We start from the raw sequence: 21997 nt of genomic DNA, 5'->3' as shown, positions 1-21997 counted from the left end.
CCCAGCACACAGCTAGCCCTTCAGCACAATCACAGCTCTTTGAAGTCAGTTTGCACAGTTTCATAATACTGTCAGCCCACGTCACTGTGGGGCAGCAGCAGCTGGGGCCAGCAGCAGTAGTGGCAGCAACACTGGATACGGTGCCCAGAAAAAAGGGAGCAAAGAGCTTATTTGCAAATAGTTGTATGTAACATTATAGAAAGTCCAAAGATCATCATTCTGCTATAAAAATATTACACTTCATAAAACCATGTACTATAAAAAAAATCTATTCAGAAACGCTGGTAAACATAATAAATATCTGTACACCGACTGCCCTTTTCATACAGGAAACATAAAAAGCGTGAGCCTCAGAAACCACTGTTTGTAAACATGAATATGGAGCCTGTAAACAAAGTGCTAGATCATGGTTCATATTTTGTCAAATTCATTTAATACTACCCAAGTACACCCCTTGCACACATCATCACCTCATGGCCAGACTCCACCACTGTGACAGAAAGTAGGACCCTGCTCTGAGCTGTCCCCCTCGTTTCACGGAAGGTGCGTATGGAGTCAGGAACTGATACAATAAGAGTGAGGGAGGCAAGATTTGACTCTGAGTAGCAAATCAGAAACAATCTTTTAGCAACTGGTTTTCATTTTCTGCACTTCAAAATGCTTATTTCCAGTCTCCTTTCAAAATTCTCCTTTATCAAAGAGGACACACACTTTCCTCATTTGCTTTTCACGCTACAGCATCTCTGAAAACTATGACTGTCATCACATCCATTTAGGAGACATAATGGAGCACAAATTGTAACTACATATACCAAAGCAAGAAGTAGTGGTTGTACAGTTCAACACTGAACAGCACAACATACACTGATGCAAAGGGCCAAATTCTTAATTTTAAGACTCTAAACATTGAGCTGCAAAACATTTCCATGTCCAAGCCTGTATGGACATGCAGGATCAGATGCCTGGTTAGCTGGCTGACGTGCGTGTGCTGTCACTTGCATGTGGAAATACAAGGTCTAGGCTCACAAAACTTATGAATAGATTTTAGCTAAAAAGAACTACTGTGACTTTATTTGCTCTGTAACATTCTTGTTCTGCACAAGCTTCTACCCACCCTTCACTTCAATACTGAGAATTTTAGTTCTGTATACAGTGAGAGCTACAACTTGGAGATAAGAATCCACACTTCTACAGGATTATGATGTATACTTCAAAAGAGGAAAAGAAAATGGGCTTGCACGTTCTCCTTTGTTATGAACTGTGTTATCTTATTATTTCAGGCCTTTTAATTTTAATCTAAGAAATATCTGAGGTGGTTGGCCCGGTTGTGCTGGTTGCCTGTCTTTTAGGATTCAGACATGTGACCCTCGCTTGGCTCTTGTTGAAAGGCGCCGTCTGCAGATGTTCAATAAGATAACTCTGCTTCTAAGTATTGCTTTGGCATTTTTGCTACACATATCTTGAGATACAGCTTCAAAACATCTGGATTAAAGTAATTTTCTGGTGAAAGCTATCTCCTTTTCTGCTGTACTAATCTGCTTTACCTGCCATGTTTATGTGTCTTACTCCTACTAGGGATCTAGAAAACTGTGGCACTCTATGAAATCAGGAATTTCCTCTGTAAAAATGGATTCTTTAAAAACAAACCCCAGGATCTTTCCTGTCCTCTCTATAAAGTCAGGGGTGGCAAAAATACACACAGTCAACATTATTTCCCCCGTGGCATGTCATCTGCAGCCCTACACCTCCTGGTTACTGGGAGTTTATATGAACTTGTGGCAAATTTTCAGAAGCCTGGACTTGTTCTCCCCCTCTGTGAGCACAGCTTGGCATCAGAAACCTGCTGCTGAACAGACATCTCATCGTTTGTCACCCAGGCTCTGAGCCACACCCTGGGCTCAGCTCCGCGTAGCTTGGAAGCAGAGGGACAGAGGTAACACCAAAGTTGTAGCCATACCAATGTATTGACAGCACTGCTGGCAAAAAAAAAAGACGCTGTTGCTTTCCTGCTGTCCCCAGTCACTTGTTCTGATGCACAAACATTTGCTTTGCCCCGTGGTGATCTGGATAAGGGAGGTGCGAAAGGACAGACGAGCAGCTGAGGTCAAGAGAAAGTGCCTGCCTGCCTTTTTTAGCATCAGCACTCGCATATGCTGGCATAAGCTCTGTGACCTGGTGGCATAAGAAACCCTTGCAGCACTTGTGGCTTAGAGAGTGATCCAAGCCCTGGCATAATTAATATCAGAGACAAACAGCAATTGCCGTACTCGACCAAGGTCCGGGTGTATTTGGATGTACCAGAGCTAGGGACAAGTTTTTAGAGAGAGTGCTGCGCTACACAGGCAAAGCCAGCCTGTCCCTTAAAGATTTGCATACAGATTCCGAATACATTCTGATCTACCCTGTAAGCCAACAGATGTTTAAACAGACTTTAAACATGTAAAAATTAATGGGGCACAGAGGTCAGCTCTTCCTCTGAGCAGCATCTCCCACACCTTTGCCATATACACAAGCTGTGGTGCTGTGTAGGAACTGGGGCAACTCTTCCCATTGCATCAGAACCGTTTTGGCTTCTTCAAAGTCCTGGAGCTGCAGAGGAAGGGCCCAGCTCTGTGAAGTGTGGGGAGATGCCTTCTCCTTGCTGGGCAAACTCCTCTCTTCTGAGCTGAACAACAGCTTTTGAAGTGGCTCTTCAGATGAGCTGACTATGTCTGTGACAGAGACGCGTTGGTATGCCTTGGACGGTCATTGCTTTGCACACCTTGATGGTTCAGAAATATAACTATACTATTGGTAATAGCCTAAGGCACTAGGTCACTTTGTGGACTAATAACCTGCAAGATGGTATGATCTAATTTGAAGTGATTTTTAGACTTTCAGGAGTTAAACATTTAGTAAAAAATATCTAGAGAGAAAGAGAGAGAGAGAAAGAGAGGCTAAGCCTTTTTCAGTTAAGTTTTTTTCCTAGAAAGAATAAATGCTTATCGCTGAACTGTGCTGTAGCAAGGAGTCTGAAAAGGAGATGCTGGTATAAAAGCAGCTGTAGCAGTAATTAGGCCATGGCCATGCATCTTTGCCTGGATCCAGCTGGGCCAAGGGATGTGGCAGGTGCTCAGTCTGAAATACTGAGTGCCAACGGCATGTTCCTTCCCCACTGCCAGGAGCGACCGTCCCTTGGATTTGCTGAAGGAGACGCTTGTATTTTGATCCAAGTGAGCTGGATCAGCAAGATGGACAGTAGAAATGGTTTGATTACATTCATCTTGACTGAAACAGGTCAGAAAACCCTCAGAAGAGCACCTCCTATGGCAAGACTGGGGAGCGGGGGCTGACGTGCCTTGGGGGTGCGCGGGGACGCACGGCTGTGAAAGAGGGGAGGCTGGACAGGACAGCTTCTTCCACGGATGGGCACAGCCGCCTGTGCATACTCTGAGTAACCACAACTGTCTTCAGTGACAGATTTTCAAGAAAACCACAGACAACTCTTCTGAGTATCACTTCAAGCACTGACCACGCTTGTATCCTCATTTGGACAAGCTGGGACAGCAGGTTTTTTGTGTATGTATTGTCACATACACACACGTATGCATACATCTGGATGCACTGGCAACAAGGTCTTAATAAGCAAATCTCATTAGATATAATTATAGGTATATAAAGTAATCAATGAGCATCAACGCATATCATTTTGTACATGGCCCAAACCTTGTATGGTTAACAGGGTGATAGCTGGTGGGTTAGAAGGAGCTAAATCAGGAAGATTAAACTTCGGGCAGAGCAGCATCCTGTAAGCTTAGCCTACAATAATATTCCGATGAAAAAAATGCTCAAAGAATGAAGACCAAGTATATCAAGAGGGAATTAGACTGTTTCCAGTGGCTGTGAAGAGAAAGCAAACGGAAACAATGAAAGATGACTAGGAAATCTCTGGAGGAGAGAAAAACTGTACATAATATTTACAACACTCTTTCTGCCCATATACAACACAGTTACACTGACCATTAAATGTACATTTGTTAAAACAGCACAAATCAGCTGGGACCCCAGAAAACCCAGCCTCCAGGTTACCCTTAGCATCCTTGTGCCCACCTTGCCTTCTTCCACGACAGAAGTCACTTCCAGGGAAACGAGGCCTGGCCAGAGCCTTTCTCCATCAGCCAGGATGTCCCCTGCCTGTGGACTCACCTCGCAGTGTGCAGAAGTGTATGAGACTTAACTTCTACCGAGAGGAAAAGTGTAAAAGCAGCAAAAAGCTGATACTGAGCACGGCTTTGCCGGAGGAGAGAATGAGGGCTGCTTGTATGTAGCCATAGACACACACCTGCCTGTGTTTGCACACACCAGTCCAAGCCAATTCAGCCACTGTGTGAAGTTTCACAGCATTGTTTATTCTAGAAAAGAGAAGGGCTTCAAGGAGAGCTGCTTTGCAGCATTCCTTTGTGCACAGCACATAAACCTGAACATTAAATATCGGCTTAAATTATTAAGAATAAATTTAAATTTAAAAATAGACTAATGCAAACAAACAAAGTTCAGTCAACACTGGAACAGAGATAGTTTTAGGAAGCATATTGCTACAAGCAAATGCAACTCCTCGTTCCCTTGGACACTCTGAGGCAACGATCTGGTAATTCCAGTTCCACACCGAGACGCACGCATTACCCAGCAAGGAAAAGTTACCATCTCTAGCATATAAAGCTCCATGTTCACAATTTTCTTTTTTTCCTGTCACAACAGAAAAAAAAAGCCAACATAGCACATTAGCTTTTCCCACAAAGCATCTGAGGTGACAAAATTTACTTGGAAAACAAAAATTAACAAAAGCAGTACAAAGAAGAATCCTGGTCAGCTTGTGACCACCATAAGCCAAGATGGGTAAGAAAAAGAATAAAAAAAATAGTTCACATCCGGCACCACAGACCTTCCTCACTTTCTCTGAAATCAGGGAATGAGAAAAAAAGGTCCCTTTTGCTGAGACCATTTTAACGAAGTTTTCTTTCCCTGAACCTGGAAAATCCAGGTATTAAGGTACAGAACTTTTGTTTTATATGTATATAAATACACATGTACATATTTATATAAATATAAAAGCAGAGCATCCTCCCGTCTCTCCTCATAATTTAATATTATTAAAGCTTGTAACAGAGTTAGCTGGACTCTTCAGAAGTGGGTACTCTCCGCTCACGCACGTGGCATGGGGAGTTTAGCTCTGCTAGAGCAGAACAGCCGGGCAGGGATGTGAATAGCTGGGTGACAGAGGCGGATTTGGGTAAGCAGCTAGGGAAGGGCAGGGAGCAATGACTGGAAATGGCCTTGCTGGCTCCAGGGTGGCACTCTGGCCCGCCAGAGCCGGTCTCTGAGAGCAGACTCGGTGATGGCGTGGCAGGATGGCTGCACCGACCCACCCCACCTGGCCCCTCGGCAGCCCAGCCACCCACCAGCCGCAGAAGAGGGACTGTTCCTTGCTTTTACAGGGAATCCCAGTTTGTTCCCTAAGCACATGCATGCTGGTTCCCTTTGGCAGTACTCCCCGCCATGCTGCCATGGGTCTTTTTGCCTACTGTCCTCCAAGTCACTTGCATCTTTCCCTGCCTCTGCTAGGTGACTCAGTCCCCTCACCTAGTCCTCCCAGACCTCCTGCTTGCTGGCTGAGACCAGACACCGTTTTCTCCTCTGATCCACTCACACTGTTTTAGATGAATGCTTTCCCAGAATCTTGTAAAACCCAATAATTTCTTCAGAGGACTGAGTTTCTCAGAGGTTTTCTGTTCTCTGAGACCTCCGAGAGAGCCAGGGCTGGTGGCACGTGCTTCTCGAGTGGTGCTGACTTCGTTCCAGAGAGGGCAGGGGCAAAGTGCAAAAGATTTCTTGAAATCAGAAGGTATTTCCACCACTGACACCTCTCTCTCCTTCATGTTGTATAGCACTTATTTCAAATAAGGTATTATTCATGTGTCTCTGCAGCTTTCACTTCCTGGGGTGAGTAGAGATCAGTAGATGTCTACTGGTGACCAGCCGAGCTATTTCATCATGACGCGTCCTGGAACAGCTGAAAGCTTTCAAACCCAGCTGCGTTCTTCATAGCAAAAAGTGCTTTTCTTGAGAAACAAAATGAAAACAGTCTTCCCGTGGAACATCCTAAGGACTCAAAAATAGTATTTCCTAGGGTGGGAAGCATGGAGCACACCTACTTTATTTGGCTTTATCTCAGTAAGGAAACAGAGCTACTGGCAAAATTGGCACATCTTTGTGAAGTCGTTAAACTTGGGACCCTGGCTGGAATGTAAAAGAAATGATGGAGCAAAGGAGAACTTTGCCTTACGCTGAGCTTCTGCTAGTTCTGGCGGTTTCGTGTGCAGGTTGTCCAAAAGAGTTCTGCTAGCCAAGATGAATGTCTCAAATAATGAACTGTGGGGGTACTGCTACAACCTGGTAGAGGTAAGTCTTTTCATGCCCCTCCGCTGAGCCAGATTGGAGGACAATACGGGCTCCAGCCTTGGTGCCTGAGGTGCTCGGTTTAAAGCAAAGTAAGTGGCTGCCATTGCACCCTGTAAAATAGAGAAAGAGAACATGCTGGGCTGAAATTCAGCTCTTTGATGCTTTTCACCTCCCTCTCCCTGTTCAGTCTCCTGACAAAATGGATGTGCATGGACAATTTCCATGAAAGAGTAACAACATTTAGGCTGGCAGACAGATGGGGTGTCTGGTTCAAAGTGGTGCGTAGCAGTACATGCACAGTCCCACCAGGTCATTACAATGCAGCTTGAAGTTAAAAATATCAAGCAGGCAACAGGTCAAAAATAATTAATGTAAGTATGGTGCCATATTAGATTTGGCCTTGTGGCAAATAATCTTCCCAATTCCTTTATCAGTTTCCAGAATATTTACACAAATGACAGCTCATTCCGCAAGGAAGAAAGAGGCAGAGGGGTAGGATGTACCTTCACCAGGTGAACATCCTGTCTGCTGAGTTGGTTTTGAGACAGATACTCCCTGTTCACTATCCATGGATGTCTTAGGACTTGGACTGCTGTGAGGCGCTGATGAGGGTCTACATGAAGCATCTTTGACACAATGTCCTGAGTTTAAGAGGAAGAAAACAGTAAAAGAGAAAAAGCAATTAATAGCAGTGCAAGTTTTACCAAGACCTTCCCGGTGGCTGTGTCCTCACTAGCATGTTCAATGGAGAGAGAGATGTACTTTAGATATGCTTGATATTTTTAAAATCTAATGTCTGATCTTCAAAATGTTCAAGTGTAATGTTCAACTCTCAGTTGATAATCCAGTGAAAAGGTAATGTGGAGGGTATTCAGCTTATTGAGTGAGTGTTTATTACTGGTGACCTCATAGGGGTGATAAACTCCTCCTAGAGAGGATGCCATCTGGAGGCATCTCCTCACTGACTCCAAAGCATGCTTATAAGAGAAGCTAAGACTTGAAACCTAACATTCAAGTGGCTAAAATTCAATGATATCAGTTCTACTGTGTCTGAACATTTTAATTTCAAAACTGGATATCTGATAAAAAATTAATTGTGAGGTTCATAGGTGTTGGCAGCAAGATGAATATGTTACTAGGATTGCTTGCAGTTTTGTGGTGGGATATATCAATGTTCTTCCAGTGGTTACTACCAGTAGCTAAAACTGAAATCTCTTGCAAGAATCTCTAAATCCTGTCGAAGTTCCTGATTAATGCCAGACAACTGGAAGCTTGCCAGCCTCCCTGCCCATCTACCTGTCTCACAGACCACTGCACAGCTTCATGCCCAAAAGTCTCAGCACCAGATGAGTTTTATCTCCTGGGGTTTCCATGCTTTGTGATGGATGGGCAGCCTAAACTGTGAACTGTACAGGAGTTAAAAATGCCAGTTTGTAAAGTGCCTGCTCCTGGTTAACTTTGAGGAGCAAAAAGGTGATTTACATATAGACTATGGATTTGTGGCACTGACTACTGTACACTTCTTTTAAAAGTTCAGTTGCACCAGAAAAAAGGAGTTCTGTGCTATTTAAATCTCAAGAGCATTCACAATTGATGGTACTATATTATGCTGTAGTTCAATGAAATAAATTACCAAAATTCCTGACACACTATTTCATGTGCAGTGATAGAAAAATAAAGAAGCAAGCTTTTATTTCATGAGGTACTGAGAAATAATGCTTTGAACTATCTCTCTCTCAGGTTTGTTACAATTGCAGACTGCAAGCCCGTTTTAGATAATAAGAAAAAAATCTGAGACAGTGTTCACTGACCTTTGCAGTATCAGATACTGAATCCCAGTTTCCTCCTGTAAGTGCATATTTGCCACTGCCAATCCTGGCCAGAATCTCCTCTGGGGTGTCATCTGGTCCGTTTGCGAAAGGAGTGAACCTGTTTTTAAAAAAGATAAAAAAATACAGTGTAATTTGCAAGTATATGATTTCTAGGATCTAGTGTTAACTGCCACTGATTACAACAGGAACTTTGTTCCAGAATGGACCATGGACATCACTGCTTCATTTTCCTTGTATTAAGTTGTTCTGCAGAGGAAAAGACTGATTCCTTAATTGTTTTTTTAAAAAAAATTGTTCTGTTCTCATTTTTTTTTTAGGAAGGAAATATTCTTTTTAAACAATAGACAGATTTTTACCTCTTTAATTGCTTTATTGCCAATAGAAGTACCTTGATAATGGCAAGAAAGGGTAAAAATAATAAAGGAGAAAAATTAGGATCTGAAACAGAAAAAAGAAAAATAAAAAGAACCCTTTATAATCTATTTTGCAGTGCTTTGTTAAACATAAGGTGCAAGTCTGTTGGGCAGAACAAATGATCTGCAATAGGTTATTTAAAATCTTCCTGATCTAGGCAGTGAGAAATTACTAGTCATGTGCACCCAGGTTTAGTGTCACATGCAGAGGGCACGCTTTTGGTCTTCATCAAGTGACAAGTGATGGGATTTTTGCAGCTGACTAAAATCTACTAGGCTAAATTTTACTCTGCAGCCTTGAACAGCTGTGTAGGTTTAGAAGAAGGGGCTATCTGGGATTTTTATACTTTTCCTTCCATCTGTCTTTTCTCTTCTGAAAACTTGCCAGAGTGGTTTTCAGATCATTAAACAGTTGGTTTGGCCTCAGCTTCCTATCCCACCTGGTTTCCAGTAGGAAATTCAGTTCCTTATGCTGTATTTTCTAATTTTCAAAAACATTTCAGACTTCACCGAAATTCAGCCTAAAGAGATATGTAATATTATTGCAGTCTATAACTATCAGGAGGGATGCAGCAAGAGTTAAGGAGTGGCTAAAACTCCAAGGCCTGCCACTACCTGCATTAACAGAATCCCAGGCTTGTGCTCTAGTCCTGGCTGTCTGAGCTTTCTCTGCTTATAGTGATGATAGGAGAAGAATAAAGTCCTGGTGCAAATAATACTTGGTTCCTACTAACTCTCCTCTGGTGAGGAAGAACAAGACTATCCCTAAATGCAGTGGTGGCACCTAAAAAGTCAGCTCATCTGTTTGCATTACTCTTATTTTCTCTTGTAAGTGCAAAAAAAATGTGAGATACAAGTTAGTAACACCTGTCAGCAGATTTACTATCCACCATCTCATGCAAATTATATTTCAGATTCAAATATCTATTTTTTCACATTTTAAAAAGAAGCATTTTAAATATAATCAGCTAAACAATGTGACTGTGGGTAACGTGTTGATTTTCTTTTACTAAATCTGGTTGCATATCACTGCGAATCTACGGCATACAGAAACAGTTTTTTACGGAGACTGTGAGACTGCCCCAGAAAGTCACAATGTATTTCAGCTAATGGTGAACATATTTGTACTCAGGAACAAAATAGGTGAGACGATAGAAAATTCTGGCACTTTTTCTATCACTCACAAGGCAAAAGACACGAGTAACAGAAAGGTAGGGTCCAAGTCTTTGTTTCCTGTATAAATCTAGGAATGAATTCAAGCTTCTTGCCACAGCTGAATGATCATGAAGCAGATTAAAGAGCTGTGAGAGGTCACTGAAAAGTTTCAGGCTGCACTTAGGTGTGATAAATATGCACGTATCATACCTTGCAGCCAGCAAGAGAAAAGAAATTCAGGGATTTCGTAACTCCAGGTTGGGTTTTTGCACTGTGTTTCCCATTCACCCCAGTGCATCTTATTCCTGTCCTTCGCTGCTTATTTCAATCTATCTCTTTCTCTGGGCCGCCTTCTGTCAATATTTAATTCAGCCAACACACTGGTAGGGTTTTTTTTTGCCAAGTACCCCCCAAAAGTTCCTGCTGCCTGTTGCTGTTCTTGTTGGTCTCTTCATTTACTTTCCGTCCTTTCTGCAGTGTATTTTTCAATATAATCTGAAAACTATATTTGGGTTTTTTTTTTAGCCTTTAAAGGTGGTCAGATCCCTCGATAACAACAACAGTAGAAGAATGAAGCTGAAGAGAATATATATATTAATAGAAATGAATGAACATCCTCTTACGGATAAGGTGAACATGATCTGGCTCTTCATACTTCTACACTCTAAAAAAAGGACTTTCACACTGCTTAAGTGGTGAGTGAGCATTTTAGGAGCCTCAGTCTCAGTGCATACTTATGGGCACAGGCCATTAAAAACCTAAACAACTTGTAAAGTGTCAAAGTTAATTATGCGTTCTGGAAAAACATCCTACATCCATAAAACTGAGCACATTTCTCAAAGGAGGCCAGACAGTTTGCTGTCTCTATCTGTGACTTCCTTCTGGCTTGCTGAAGTGCTGAGCCCACTGGAGACTCCTGCTCTAGGAAAAGCTCATCACTCACCCCGCCAACATCGTGTACAGAAGGATCCCCAAGCTCCAGATGTCACAGGCTGCATCGTAACCTTGGCGTTTAAGGACCTATGTGAGGGAAAGAAAGAGACAAAAATAGGTTAACCTGCATTCTTCAATTTTTAGCTTCTGGGCTTCAAAAAGCACCAATTAGTGGTTGTATCTGCTGACATTTCCAGGGCTTGCCCTCGTGTCTGGCTGCCTCAGGTGCAAAATGTTCAGTAGCGGAGTTGAGCAAGGTGAAACCCAGGCTGGAGTGGGCTCCCAGCACAGCTGTCACCTCCACAGTGACAGAGATCACTGCAGTCTGTTGGAGGCTCCAGAACCCTCTCTGACCGTCAGCAAAACAGCAAAACAGAACAAGCCCCTCCATTTATTTCAGTGTTTTAGAAGCTTTCTTGAAAAAAGTGAGTTAATACTTTGAAACGTGTCCTCCTAACATAGAGGTTACCAAGAACACTGTGAGTGCAAGAGCGTAGGGCTGAGTGACAATGACAAGCATGTCTGAGCTCAGTTTGAATTTGATAACAACAAATGGATGCACACTAACGCATTTCTAACGTCAGACTGGTACAGGGGCATGATAACTGCAAATAAAGGTGAAAAGCTTATTCTCATCTAATGTATTAAGAAAAGGGGCCACATATTGGCTGGACTTGATAGATAATAGGCTAAAACTCGATCCCTTTTCCCTATGGGGAAAACAAGACCTGTAGTACTCAGCAGAGCTCTGACCCATAGGTTCAACGTTGGTACAGGGTGGTGAGTTACAGCAGTAAGGGCAAGATCTGGATTTCATTTATGATAATGCATACCAGAAGAAATGCCTATTTGAGTCAGAGCAGGTTCAAGTGAAAAAGAAGTCACCAACTGAGGCAGCATTGCTGAGATCAAGGGAAGAACTTTGTTTCTGTTTGGCTCAGAAAAGCTCAAGGATCACACCTCCAGGTCTCTCACTTGCTCATAACAGCAAACTACCCTTCTGTTTATTCAGTTCTAACACACAAGCAAAGTTTTGTCCCCTTCTGATGGATCAGTAGATACATTAATTTTTTTTTTACAAAGCACATGAAAAAGGAATGTACAAATTCAGCAAGTCTTTCTCTGACCAGCAGCCTTATTGCTCAGAAGTGATTTCAGCTACCTGAAGCCTATCACAGAAAAGACCAAGCACTGCTAGGAAAAAAAGTTTCAGAAAATGTTGCCGCAATAGATTTTAAAAATGATGAGTGGTAAAGCAACCACCTGCCAGGTACACTGCTGAGCAAACATTTGCTACCTGAAAAAAAAAAGGGGAGAAAAAGCTGCATTTCCTCCTGTTCGCAAAGCTGCTAAAATCCTGCTTCTGCCTCTCTCTCTCCTGCACAACACACATGCTCTCTGGCCATTTCAATTGTTTCTATTTCTTTAGTTCCTGCATTCATTCCCCCTCTATTAATGTTAGCTTTTATGGTAAAAACTTATTTACTATTTGACAAATTCAGTTGCTTCTTGCTTCGCCCGTGAGACTGAATATCTAACATTTATCTTTTGGTGTGGCCATGCTTGAACAGCTACATTTTCCCTATTTTTTGTGTTGTTTCTTGAATAGTATGAAATAGTATGAAAATACATTTTCATTGCTGTCTTTTGGCTGTCTTGCTCCAATAACCAAGGATGATCAAGTCTGAGGCAAATGATGGAAAAATGAGGCAGTGATGATATTTAGTGCAGCAGGGTATGAAGCAAATGGTTACACAACCCCAAAACGATGGGCAGGTGTCACTGTGTGCTGTCATTCAGTTTGCAAGAACGCTGCTTGGTAACAGGGACATTCACTCTGCGCCAGCATCCAGGGAAAGCTTCGCTGGGAATTACTGTTTATTGACAGCAACTTCACCCCACGGACAACAACAGGATCTGCTGAGAGTTACCAGTTAGTGTCGCTGCTGCTTGAAAACATCTCCAGCAGGTCCATGCAACTGTGGTTAAAGTGAGAACACTGAGCTGGCAGGAGCAACTGTTGGCTAAAAAGACTCCTGTTTGATCTAGGATGAAGGTATTGTCAAACAAGAACAGGCAACTGTCTTAGAAATAAATCAGTGGGGGAAAGAGCTTTGCAGAAAATGCAGTGGTGTCCTACTCTAATGGATGCTGAAGAATTTACCACCCATGAAGGTGTTTGGGTCACCTCGAGAATTTGGTGGGATCTGAAATACAGGCATGAGCTGGTTCTTAGCTCCCCACACAGCAGGGCACTGTGGTGATAAGGAACAAACTTCCCCTGGGTTCATTCAGTTCTGATAATGGCTCAGATATTTATCCAAACCCCTTTTATTTCTATAGGCTTTGATTTATTGGAATAATGATGTTACAAATATAGGCTTTTCTCAGTTGTGACACAAGCAGGTATGCATATGGGTATGAAAGCTAATAAAAATCTTATTATTCCAAATACCAAACCGGTAGTTCTTCACAGATTTTGAAGGAAAACTGCAGAATAAAATCTTTTACTTTATCCAAAGGGTCCGAAAGGCTGCATGTTCCCTGCTGACCCTGGCTCCTCACTCCCTGCACGCAGCATGGCCTGCACTAGGTGGCAGAGCACCTCTTTCCCTCTTTCTCATAGCCCTCATCTAACCCTCAAATTACATGTTTCCAAAATCCAGGGAGATTCAAGTGGGTGAACATGTCATCCTTCCTCTGCCACTGTCCTCTCCTGTCACCAGCTCAGCTGACTTTCTGCTGCCTTGTTTGGTTTCACGGGTGTGTGGCAGCCGTCGCAGCGGGGCTCAGACCGGGGGACGTGAAAGTCAAGTCTAGGCTGGAGGGCAGCATTATATCACAGGTAAAATGTAAAAGCACTTAAGGCTTTATGTAAGCTCTCTGCCAGTTCTGGTAATGTTTCAATTACTCTCCAGCCTTTCCTGCATTAGCAGGACCTGTCTTACTCATCACAAACGTCTGGGAGCGCGATTTCTGCTCTCAGCCCAAATCAGAAGAGTCTGATCTGAAACTGTGTTGGGCTGGCAATGTTTGTGATTACAGACACTATAGAAAGCAGCCCATCATGAAAAACAGCTACACCTCTTTTAGGCGCATTGTATCCTGGAGAAAATCTGAGTGCTTTAAATCTTGCAAACATGATTATTTTTTGGTTTGGAAATTGAACTACTGTGGTGCCACAGGACTTTTTTTTTACTTATTTTGATACATCTTAAACAGCTCATTCCAGCTTCTAAAATGAAAACCCAACCAAACAGCAATAAAATAACAAACCAATCCGTCTTGGCAATAGAATAGTTTTGCTGAAAAAATCTGCTTTGAATTTATACTGTTCCTGGCAATGGTCTCAATTGAAAAAATTCTCCTTCTTATGCTGGAAGGCTGTGATCCCTCTATCTTTTTGTATAATGAAAGGACCTTGAACAGAAAGATCATCCCATTTTTCTCTTCCCAGGTACACTCCATGCTGATGAAAACTGGATGGATGAGAGTTATGGGGAATAGAAGATTGCTGAATGATACCAGCTGAGAGAAAGTGGTATTTGACAGTAGAGAACAGATGAAGTATTGAAAGGCAATAATTTTGTATTTTTCCTATAAGGACCGTAACAAGCAGAGGCAGACAGACATTTGAAGTTCTGTATTGTGAATACTAAAATAGCTGATAAGCATCACTCCAAGAAAAGAACAATTACCCAGGAAAGTAATGTCTTGCTCCTTCATCAGAAGGAAGCAGCTATGAACCTCTCAAGGGTCAAATACAGCAAACAGCCCAAACCCTTCAAACAGCTGTGGCCCCCAAAACCACTTCCATGGGGCTGCATAAAAGGAACAGCACTCGCCAGTGATGCAGAGCCACCCCTCCCCACGCTTAGGGCAAGCTGTTTGGTCTTCCTCCATTTCCCTGTCTGTAAAAATGGGAAAGCAGTGCTTTCCTACAACCCCCATAACAGGGAAGGTTGGTAATAGGAGAGCCAAAAAGGCAAGATGTTTCTTCAGCTCAGTGAAGTCAATGATAAGGTTCCCACTGACTTCAGCGTGGTAAGGATTTCATGCATAATTTTTTCTTTTGAGTCTTACTGCTGACATCAAGATTTCCCTCTTAAGCCTTACTCCATTCTGATGCAGTGCATCAGAGGGAGGCAGTCCGAGCAGAAGCAGCTAGAGAAAAAGAAGGTTTTTATCCTAGTAATGAGCCAAAGCATTGTGTGCATCAGTCCAAGACAGACACTGGCTTCTGTTAGGAGACAAATAACTGGCCTGATAAGACCAGGAATAGGAAACCTATGGTAACAGAGGCTGTGCAAGTGCCTGTAGCCTGCTTTCTGCCTTGCTCCTCTCGTAAAGGCAGTGAGGAAAAGGGAGAGTGGGAGGAAGGACTTCATCCTAGGACACGCTCATTCCTCACGGCTTTGAAGTGCGATCCTACCTCAGGGGCGACGAAGTTGGCCGTGTAGCAGGGAGTCATGAGTAGCCCATTCTCTGCTCTCAGTTGCTTGGCAAACCCGAAGTCACAGATCCTGATGGAGTCTGGGTTTCCTGACTCATCCATGTAGAGGATATTACTTGGCTTGAGATCTCGGTGCACCACCTGAACAAGAAAGCAGTGAGTAACAAGTGAGGAGAGGAGATCAGGGAGCATCTGGGCTTGGCTGCCATTTCTGGTCTGCTACTTGAGGTGGGTTAAGAGCTCAAGCCTAAAATATTTACATTTTGGAGAAAAGCTGCTTAAAAGCCTTGGGCAAACAAATTAAAAAAAAAAAGACTAAAGTCTGTTGAAATCAGAAAGAACATGTTTGACAGCCTCTGGTGGTATATTGGGATGGAGGCTGCTGCTCTAAGGGGGAAGCCCTTTCTTGATGGCGGTCAGAGGGGGTTGCTCTACAACCATGTCAGTGTCAGTGCCTCCTGGAACCTGGTGGCCCTAAATATTCAGCTCAAAGGTGAAGAAGCAAAGAAGAAATCCCATCATAAGAGGAAAGTGTGTAAGGGTCTTCTTGCAAAATGTCTATGTCAGTGGCTCACACCTGAAGGGAGGGATTTTTTTTTTTCCTCATTTCAAAACATATTCACAAAAATCCTTTCTGTAGGCACGCAACTTCAAGCAGCAACTTCAAGATTTACCAGAGGTGCTGCATTTTTATGGTGGGAAAACAGCCTTTATTGGTTACGCCAGGACTGAAAAACTATCATGAAAACATAAAAGCCCAAGCACAAAATGCACTTGTTTTAACTATGAAACAGAAAAAGCAGCAAATATTTGATGAGTCATCCAAACTTCTTGTCCCCGAAAAGCAGAAAAGGAGAGGTCTTCAAACTGCCATATACAGAAAGCTTAGATTTTAAAAGCCAGCTCTTTAACAGCCTGTCAGAAACCTTTCCTATCAACTGCTCAAATTGCCACTTCATTTGGAAAGCTGAACATTTGATTTTCTACCTATCTGCTGATTCAGCTGCCCTATTGATGTTCTGTTAAAAGATCAGGTACTGCAATAATGACTGCGATAAAAAAGTTATCAACTAATATCTCAACAAGGTACATGAACTTGAAAAATCAGTGTAATTTGGGGATGAAAATACCACTTCAACATACTGCAGTTTGGTTGGGAAATGTCTGAAAAGCTTATGACCCTATTTCACAAATCAAATGTAATTGTAATTATGGAGAAAGAGTTCTTTTTTTGGGGGGGAAAAAACTATATTTACATTTCAGAGAAGCAAAATCACAGGTATTTGCTTTTTCTAAAATTCAGGTTTTAAGAAGGTTGATGCAGATAGCCAGAAAAGCAGTGCTTACACCCTGAGAGTGCAGGTAGTCCACAGTCCTGGTGATGGTGCACAGCACAGCGCTGGCCTCTCGCTCTGAGAAACACTTCTGCCGAAGGATGCGGTCCAGGAGCTCGCCTCCCCGCATCAGCTCCATCACCAGGTACACATATTTCCCATCATCATAGACCTGGAAGAGTAATAGAATAAATACGTGTTTTGGATCCATTAACTTGGTGAAGGTTGGTCCTTTAATCACAGTGTTGGCTTGTTCGTGTCAGATGTTGCAAGAAGAAAATGTCAACTAATGTGTGGGAAATGTGCTTATTATGCTTAACAACAGAAAAGGCAACTTTATCAAATGACTTAATCATCACTTTTTTTTTCTCGTGCCTGTAGCAACTTGCTGATTTGTCCACACAGAAATGTAGCTTTCCTCATCTGCTATCATGTCAGCAGAGCAGACCAAGCTGCTAAAAGCAGCACCGCTTCACAGAGCCCAAAATGTCTGCTGGCTCTCACCCAAGCCTTCTTCTCAGTAGTGTTCTCTCTTTCCCCTTCTACAGGGTAACATTTGCCATTTCAAATATCAATATTTCCCTTTGACTCATGATCAGCTAAATGAACTGTATTATACTGTTGGCCAAGACCTGCTTCCAATGACATCCTGTAGTTTATATTTGCAATTCTGGTGAATATATTGTTGACATCAGCTGCAAGATGTATTTACCTTCAACGTCAATTGCAAGAGGTAAAAGGCATTTTTTGTCCAAATTAGAAGACGGCCATTTTCATGTCATAATCCTTTATCTGGACTGCAATAATAGATTATGTTGGAGTCATCAGTGCTAAATGTTTTTGGAAAGGAATATAAAACATTTTTTTTTGCACAGATTTTAAGATACTCTCTAATTCTTAGGAAGGACTTTCCTGAGAATATTTGATTAGAAATTTTTTATATACTTCTCTAAGGTCTGAACCATAACGCGCTGGCCACTGATACAAGCAGGATTTTGTTCTGTAAACTCTGAATCTGACACTGTGTTGACAATCCTAGGTGAGACCGCAGGCAGCGTAAGTAAAACATCTCAGACTAAAGGTCATGTAAGCATAGCGAAGACTATTCTTCATATGAAATGCTGAAGAAAGATGTCTTCATGTCTTTTCAGGCTGCTTGAGCAGAAGGTAAATACTCCCAGGCATTAAAGCACTATCAAGGGAAATCCTAGCGACTTTGTGAGCTCTCCTCTTCCCAACAGAAGAGATATCACAGGCTGCATAGGAACGGCTGCTGCTCATGAAACTGGAGCCTCTGCCCAGCAGGACCACTGCGCGTGTTCAGCAGCTTGCCCAGAAGCACCGAACTGAGGAGATCTCGCTTCCAAAAAGTGCTGCAAATCCAGACACATTTTGTTGTTCTCCAGTGCTGTGGCCCTTCGGTTTTATCTACAGTTGGTTAGACATTGGAGAATGTATAACCTGACCTGTCTTTCCAACTGCTATCTGGGAATTTGTTAAAGTCATGGGTTTTTTTTCCCTTGATTTCAACAGGTCTGGTTTTAGCTTTGAGCAACTGGAGAATTTTCTGATATAGTCAGTAGGTGAGCCTGTTCATAAGTTGAAAATAATTTGATACTGAAGTGCTCAAAGACTACTCACATCCTTAAGAGTAATGATGTTTGGATGCTGTCCATATCGCAAGAGGATCTCGATTTCTTCAGAGGGGTCTCTCTTGCTCTTATCAATTATCTGGAATAAATGAAGCACACTGTAGTAAGACATGGGCTAGCAGCACTAAGCACAAAACAAGCAATTTCTAAGGTTTAAACAAATTAATATTTAAAATTCTTCTATTAATCATTATTCTAGGAGAGGACAGCTCAAACCCTGTGCAAATGAGAGCCAGGCTGACTGTCTGCCAAAGCCAGATGGAGCAACAATTTGTTGAGATTCTGAAGGCGTAGGCCCTCTTTTTGATGCCTATTGTTTTGTTTGCCTGCAAATAGTGGCAGTTACAAGAAGCATCACTTAGAAATCAAACAACCTAAAGAGTTTTAAGATAACAATAGTTTTAAAATTACCTCTTTGACATAAAAATTAGATACGTTCATAATATTGGCATATACTTGTGTATCTGCTGATAAATGAATAGATATTACTTGTCAGGTGGGTTTGTCAGAAATTGAAATGTATCGACATTTACTGTCAGGGGAGATCTGAGTTGAGGCTTTTGGTAATCGCTTAGCTTTTTGTGCAATGTTGTAATGAACAAAAGAGTGGCCAGAGGTTGGCTTTGGCCATGTAACCAAACTCTGCCCATACCTAAGCTAGAAAGAAATCTGCTCTAGACGTCACTTTTCTATATTCAGCATTTTTTGCAATATCAGAGGATATCACGAGACATGAAAACTTTTTAGTCTACTAGTAGCAGGTCTCAGAAAAACATTACACCTGCTGCTTAGAGAGCATCGCTGCATGGAAAGCCTGCTGTTAGGATGGCACTGACTTCTCATCAGTGCTCTTATTACCTATATTTGGGATGTTGATGAAAGAGATTCAATCATTTGCCCAGTTGGGAGCACTGATTAATCATTCTCACTTTGCAGATTTAAATTATAAATATGAAACAAAAAAAAAAACCCTATAAAATAATCCAAGGGAGATCTCTGCATTTTGGAATCTCAAATGCAATTGCACAGGGAATGGTGAAAGACTCATTCTATCAGAAACTCATTAGGAGTAACGTATTTTGGCAAAAAATTCATATTGCTAGAAAACAGCAGCAGTACTTTTGAATAACACATTTACAGAAGAAGAATGGATGGCATCAGAAATTGATAATTCCATTATTGGCTTGAATTTCAAGGCTTCCAGCCTTAAATATGGCTAGTTGTCTCTAAGAACTAGGCACAGAGCACAGATTTAAAACAGTGATGTTTGCAGGGAAACGACTTTTTAAAAATATCTTTTATCAATGAGGATAAATGCCTGGCTGTTTTTGCATGTATTTTTATGGCTTAATTATGGTGATACACATTTAAGTACATGTCTAGAATTTAACATATCAGCCATAGTAGCACATACTTGAATATGTATTAGAGGTTTTGTAGTCATTATGTCTGGCATGCATTTGCAGTGACAATGATGGTCAGTGGTTGTCCGTGGTTGAGGTGTGCATTCAAAGCCATGTCAGTGATTGGATTCTAAATTAACAGCAGTGTGACAAGTGGAAGTGCAACAGGGAGTTGATGCAGGTGGATGGCTGTTATCCACAGCTGAATGTATGAAGGGAAAAACTCAAAAACAGAGTAGTGGAAAAAACACTGCTACCACTCTCTCCTTAGAATAATGTTGTTCTCTCAGTTTAGTAGAGACATTCTTAAAAAGCCAATGAAACCCTGACTGAATGACTCCACATAAATACAACCACAGTGACTGAATGTGTCCCACTCAAGCAATAACTCTAACATATTAAAAGATCCTCAAGGCCACTTCCTCGGCTAACTAATACAGCTCTTGTCAACTTAATGGAGTTACACACGTTACAACGTGCACCTGTTAGGATCTGCCTGCCTTGTACAAACCAGCAGAATTTACTACAGCAAGTATTACTACCACTGTGTGAAGTACTACTATCACTACAGTACTGTAGTGAGCAATATATTCCAGGTTCCTTTTCTGTTGTATTTTCCTGTGAAAGGAAATATCCAGAGCTGTGGAAAATTTTAAGCAACTATTAATAATGCAGGGCTGTAAATGTATACATACGGTCTAAAAAAAATCCAAACCAAAAATAGTCTCAGCTATTGACACAAAACTCAGAACAGCATAACCTGAAGCAGTCTGCTGCTGATTTAGTAGCAACAGCAGCAGATGATATGTAATGCTTCTAATTCACAATATGCTATATAAATAAAAATCGCAAGACAGTCCCACTGAATATGCATGCTTTCTGCTTGAACGCGTGCACAAGCTGCCATACACAGATTAAATGGACAAGCTGCCCCAAACCACACACCAAATCGTTGCCAGAGCTGTGTGGGGACCTGCAAAATTCCTCACAGTCCCTGGGCAGTCCGGTTGGACAGACCAGAACAATTTTTTTTCCTCCACAGCAAGAGATTGTGACCCTGACAGTGCCTCTCTTCAGTGTGCCTGTGACTTACAATTGGCCCGTGACTGATAAAGCAGTAAAGGAGGGGACTGCGGCAACTTCAGCAGAAATCTCCCTGCAGTTCAGACTGGCTGCAGCATGCACACCTTCTGCAGATGCAGCAGGAGAGAGGCAGGATGGAGGCAGCCCTGGCACAGCCCCCTCTGCACACTCTCCCCACGCTCGCCAGATGGCTGCTGGGCTGCTGGGCCTCCCAGCAAAAGCACACGGCTTCTGCCGTACTTGTGCAGCAACTGCTTTCTTCAAGGCCAGGTCAGATGGGGCTCTGAGCAACCTGATCAGGTTGGAGATGTCCCTGCTCCTTGCAGAGGGATTGGACTAAATGGCCTTTAAAGGTCCCTTCCAACCCAAACCATTCTATGTTTCTCCAGACAGCAACACCCAGGCTGCTGGGCGCAGAGTCCAAAATCACCATGAAAACCTCATCCACAATCCTACACACATCCTTATCTACACACACATCCCCCTTCCTGGAGTGTTTCAATGCCAAGATATGTGAAGCAGCCTAGCCTGTAATTTGAAAAGTCTTCACTAAGTCAGACTTAGCGATTGCCAGAGAAGGTAAGAGAGGCATTATGAAGTCTAACCATGGTTGTACTCTGCCTCCTGGACACAAACCAAGGCACTCCTCTTGCTAGTCCTTTCCAGGGGGGTCCTGGCGAGCATCAGCTGGCTCCTTGGGGCTGTGCTCCCGCTGCGCTGAGCTCCAGTGACCACTGGACTCTCCCTGCCCGGGGACATGGATGTTCTTTCCAGTGGGCTTTGATTGGTGGTGAACCATTACCAGAGCAGACACCCATACCAGGGACTTGGCTTTCCATTTCTGTGTTACCGTTTCTTCCTACTGCTCCTGTTTTGGAGTTTAAGTATCTCTAATTTTTAAAGACCAGTTCTATCGTCAGTCCACCTCTGTGTATGGAGAGGTTTTGGCTTTGTTCATTGAATTCAACCACTGTGGATTGTGTAGAGCAGACAACAGCCCGTTGTTGGCTACCCTGCTCCAATGAGGAACAAAGGCCCTAGATTGTTTCCTACCTATATACTGGCAGCTGCAATGCTAGAAAGAAAAAAAAAAACATTTAATATTACAGATTTGGATACAGGAACCGCTGTACTCTCATCAGACTTCCTATATGAGACCACACGTGGCCACAGCATGTGACACAGTGTCTGCTCTTGTTCAGAATTAATATTATTACTAACCAGTTAATTTTTTTGTTTTTCTATCTAGTAGCTTTCAAGCTCTAGTGTTGGATGCTGGCAAGCAAGTCATGTCTGTCTGA

The 21997-nt window shown here is 42.4% G+C and overlaps 1 protein-coding gene across 1 annotated transcript in view; it reads right to left on the bottom strand.

Moving 5' to 3' along the window:
- Positions 1-3855: 3855 nt before the first annotated feature.
- The window catches only part of RPS6KA2 (ribosomal protein S6 kinase A2), a 104218-nt gene continuing 86076 nt past the window's right edge, over positions 3856-21997 (bottom strand). The window contains exons 14-20 of the mRNA XM_086743461.1: positions 18200-18289; positions 16572-16730; positions 15204-15365; positions 10782-10858; positions 8250-8367; positions 6942-7079; positions 3856-6548 (exon numbers count right to left, since the gene is read on the bottom strand). Coding sequence (XP_086599587.1) covers positions 6423-6548; positions 6942-7079; positions 8250-8367; positions 10782-10858; positions 15204-15365; positions 16572-16730; positions 18200-18289 — 870 coding nt within the window. The 3' untranslated portion in view covers positions 3856-6422. The remainder of the gene's footprint in view (positions 6549-6941; positions 7080-8249; positions 8368-10781; positions 10859-15203; positions 15366-16571; positions 16731-18199; positions 18290-21997) is intronic.

Source organism: Chlamydotis macqueenii, chromosome 3 (genome assembly GCF_036417535.1).
Source record: "Chlamydotis macqueenii isolate bChlMac1 chromosome 3, bChlMac1.mat, whole genome shotgun sequence".
NCBI classification, from domain to species: Eukaryota; Metazoa; Chordata; class Aves; order Otidiformes; family Otididae; genus Chlamydotis; species Chlamydotis macqueenii.
This window is presented reverse-complemented; position numbering and strand designations above follow the sequence as displayed.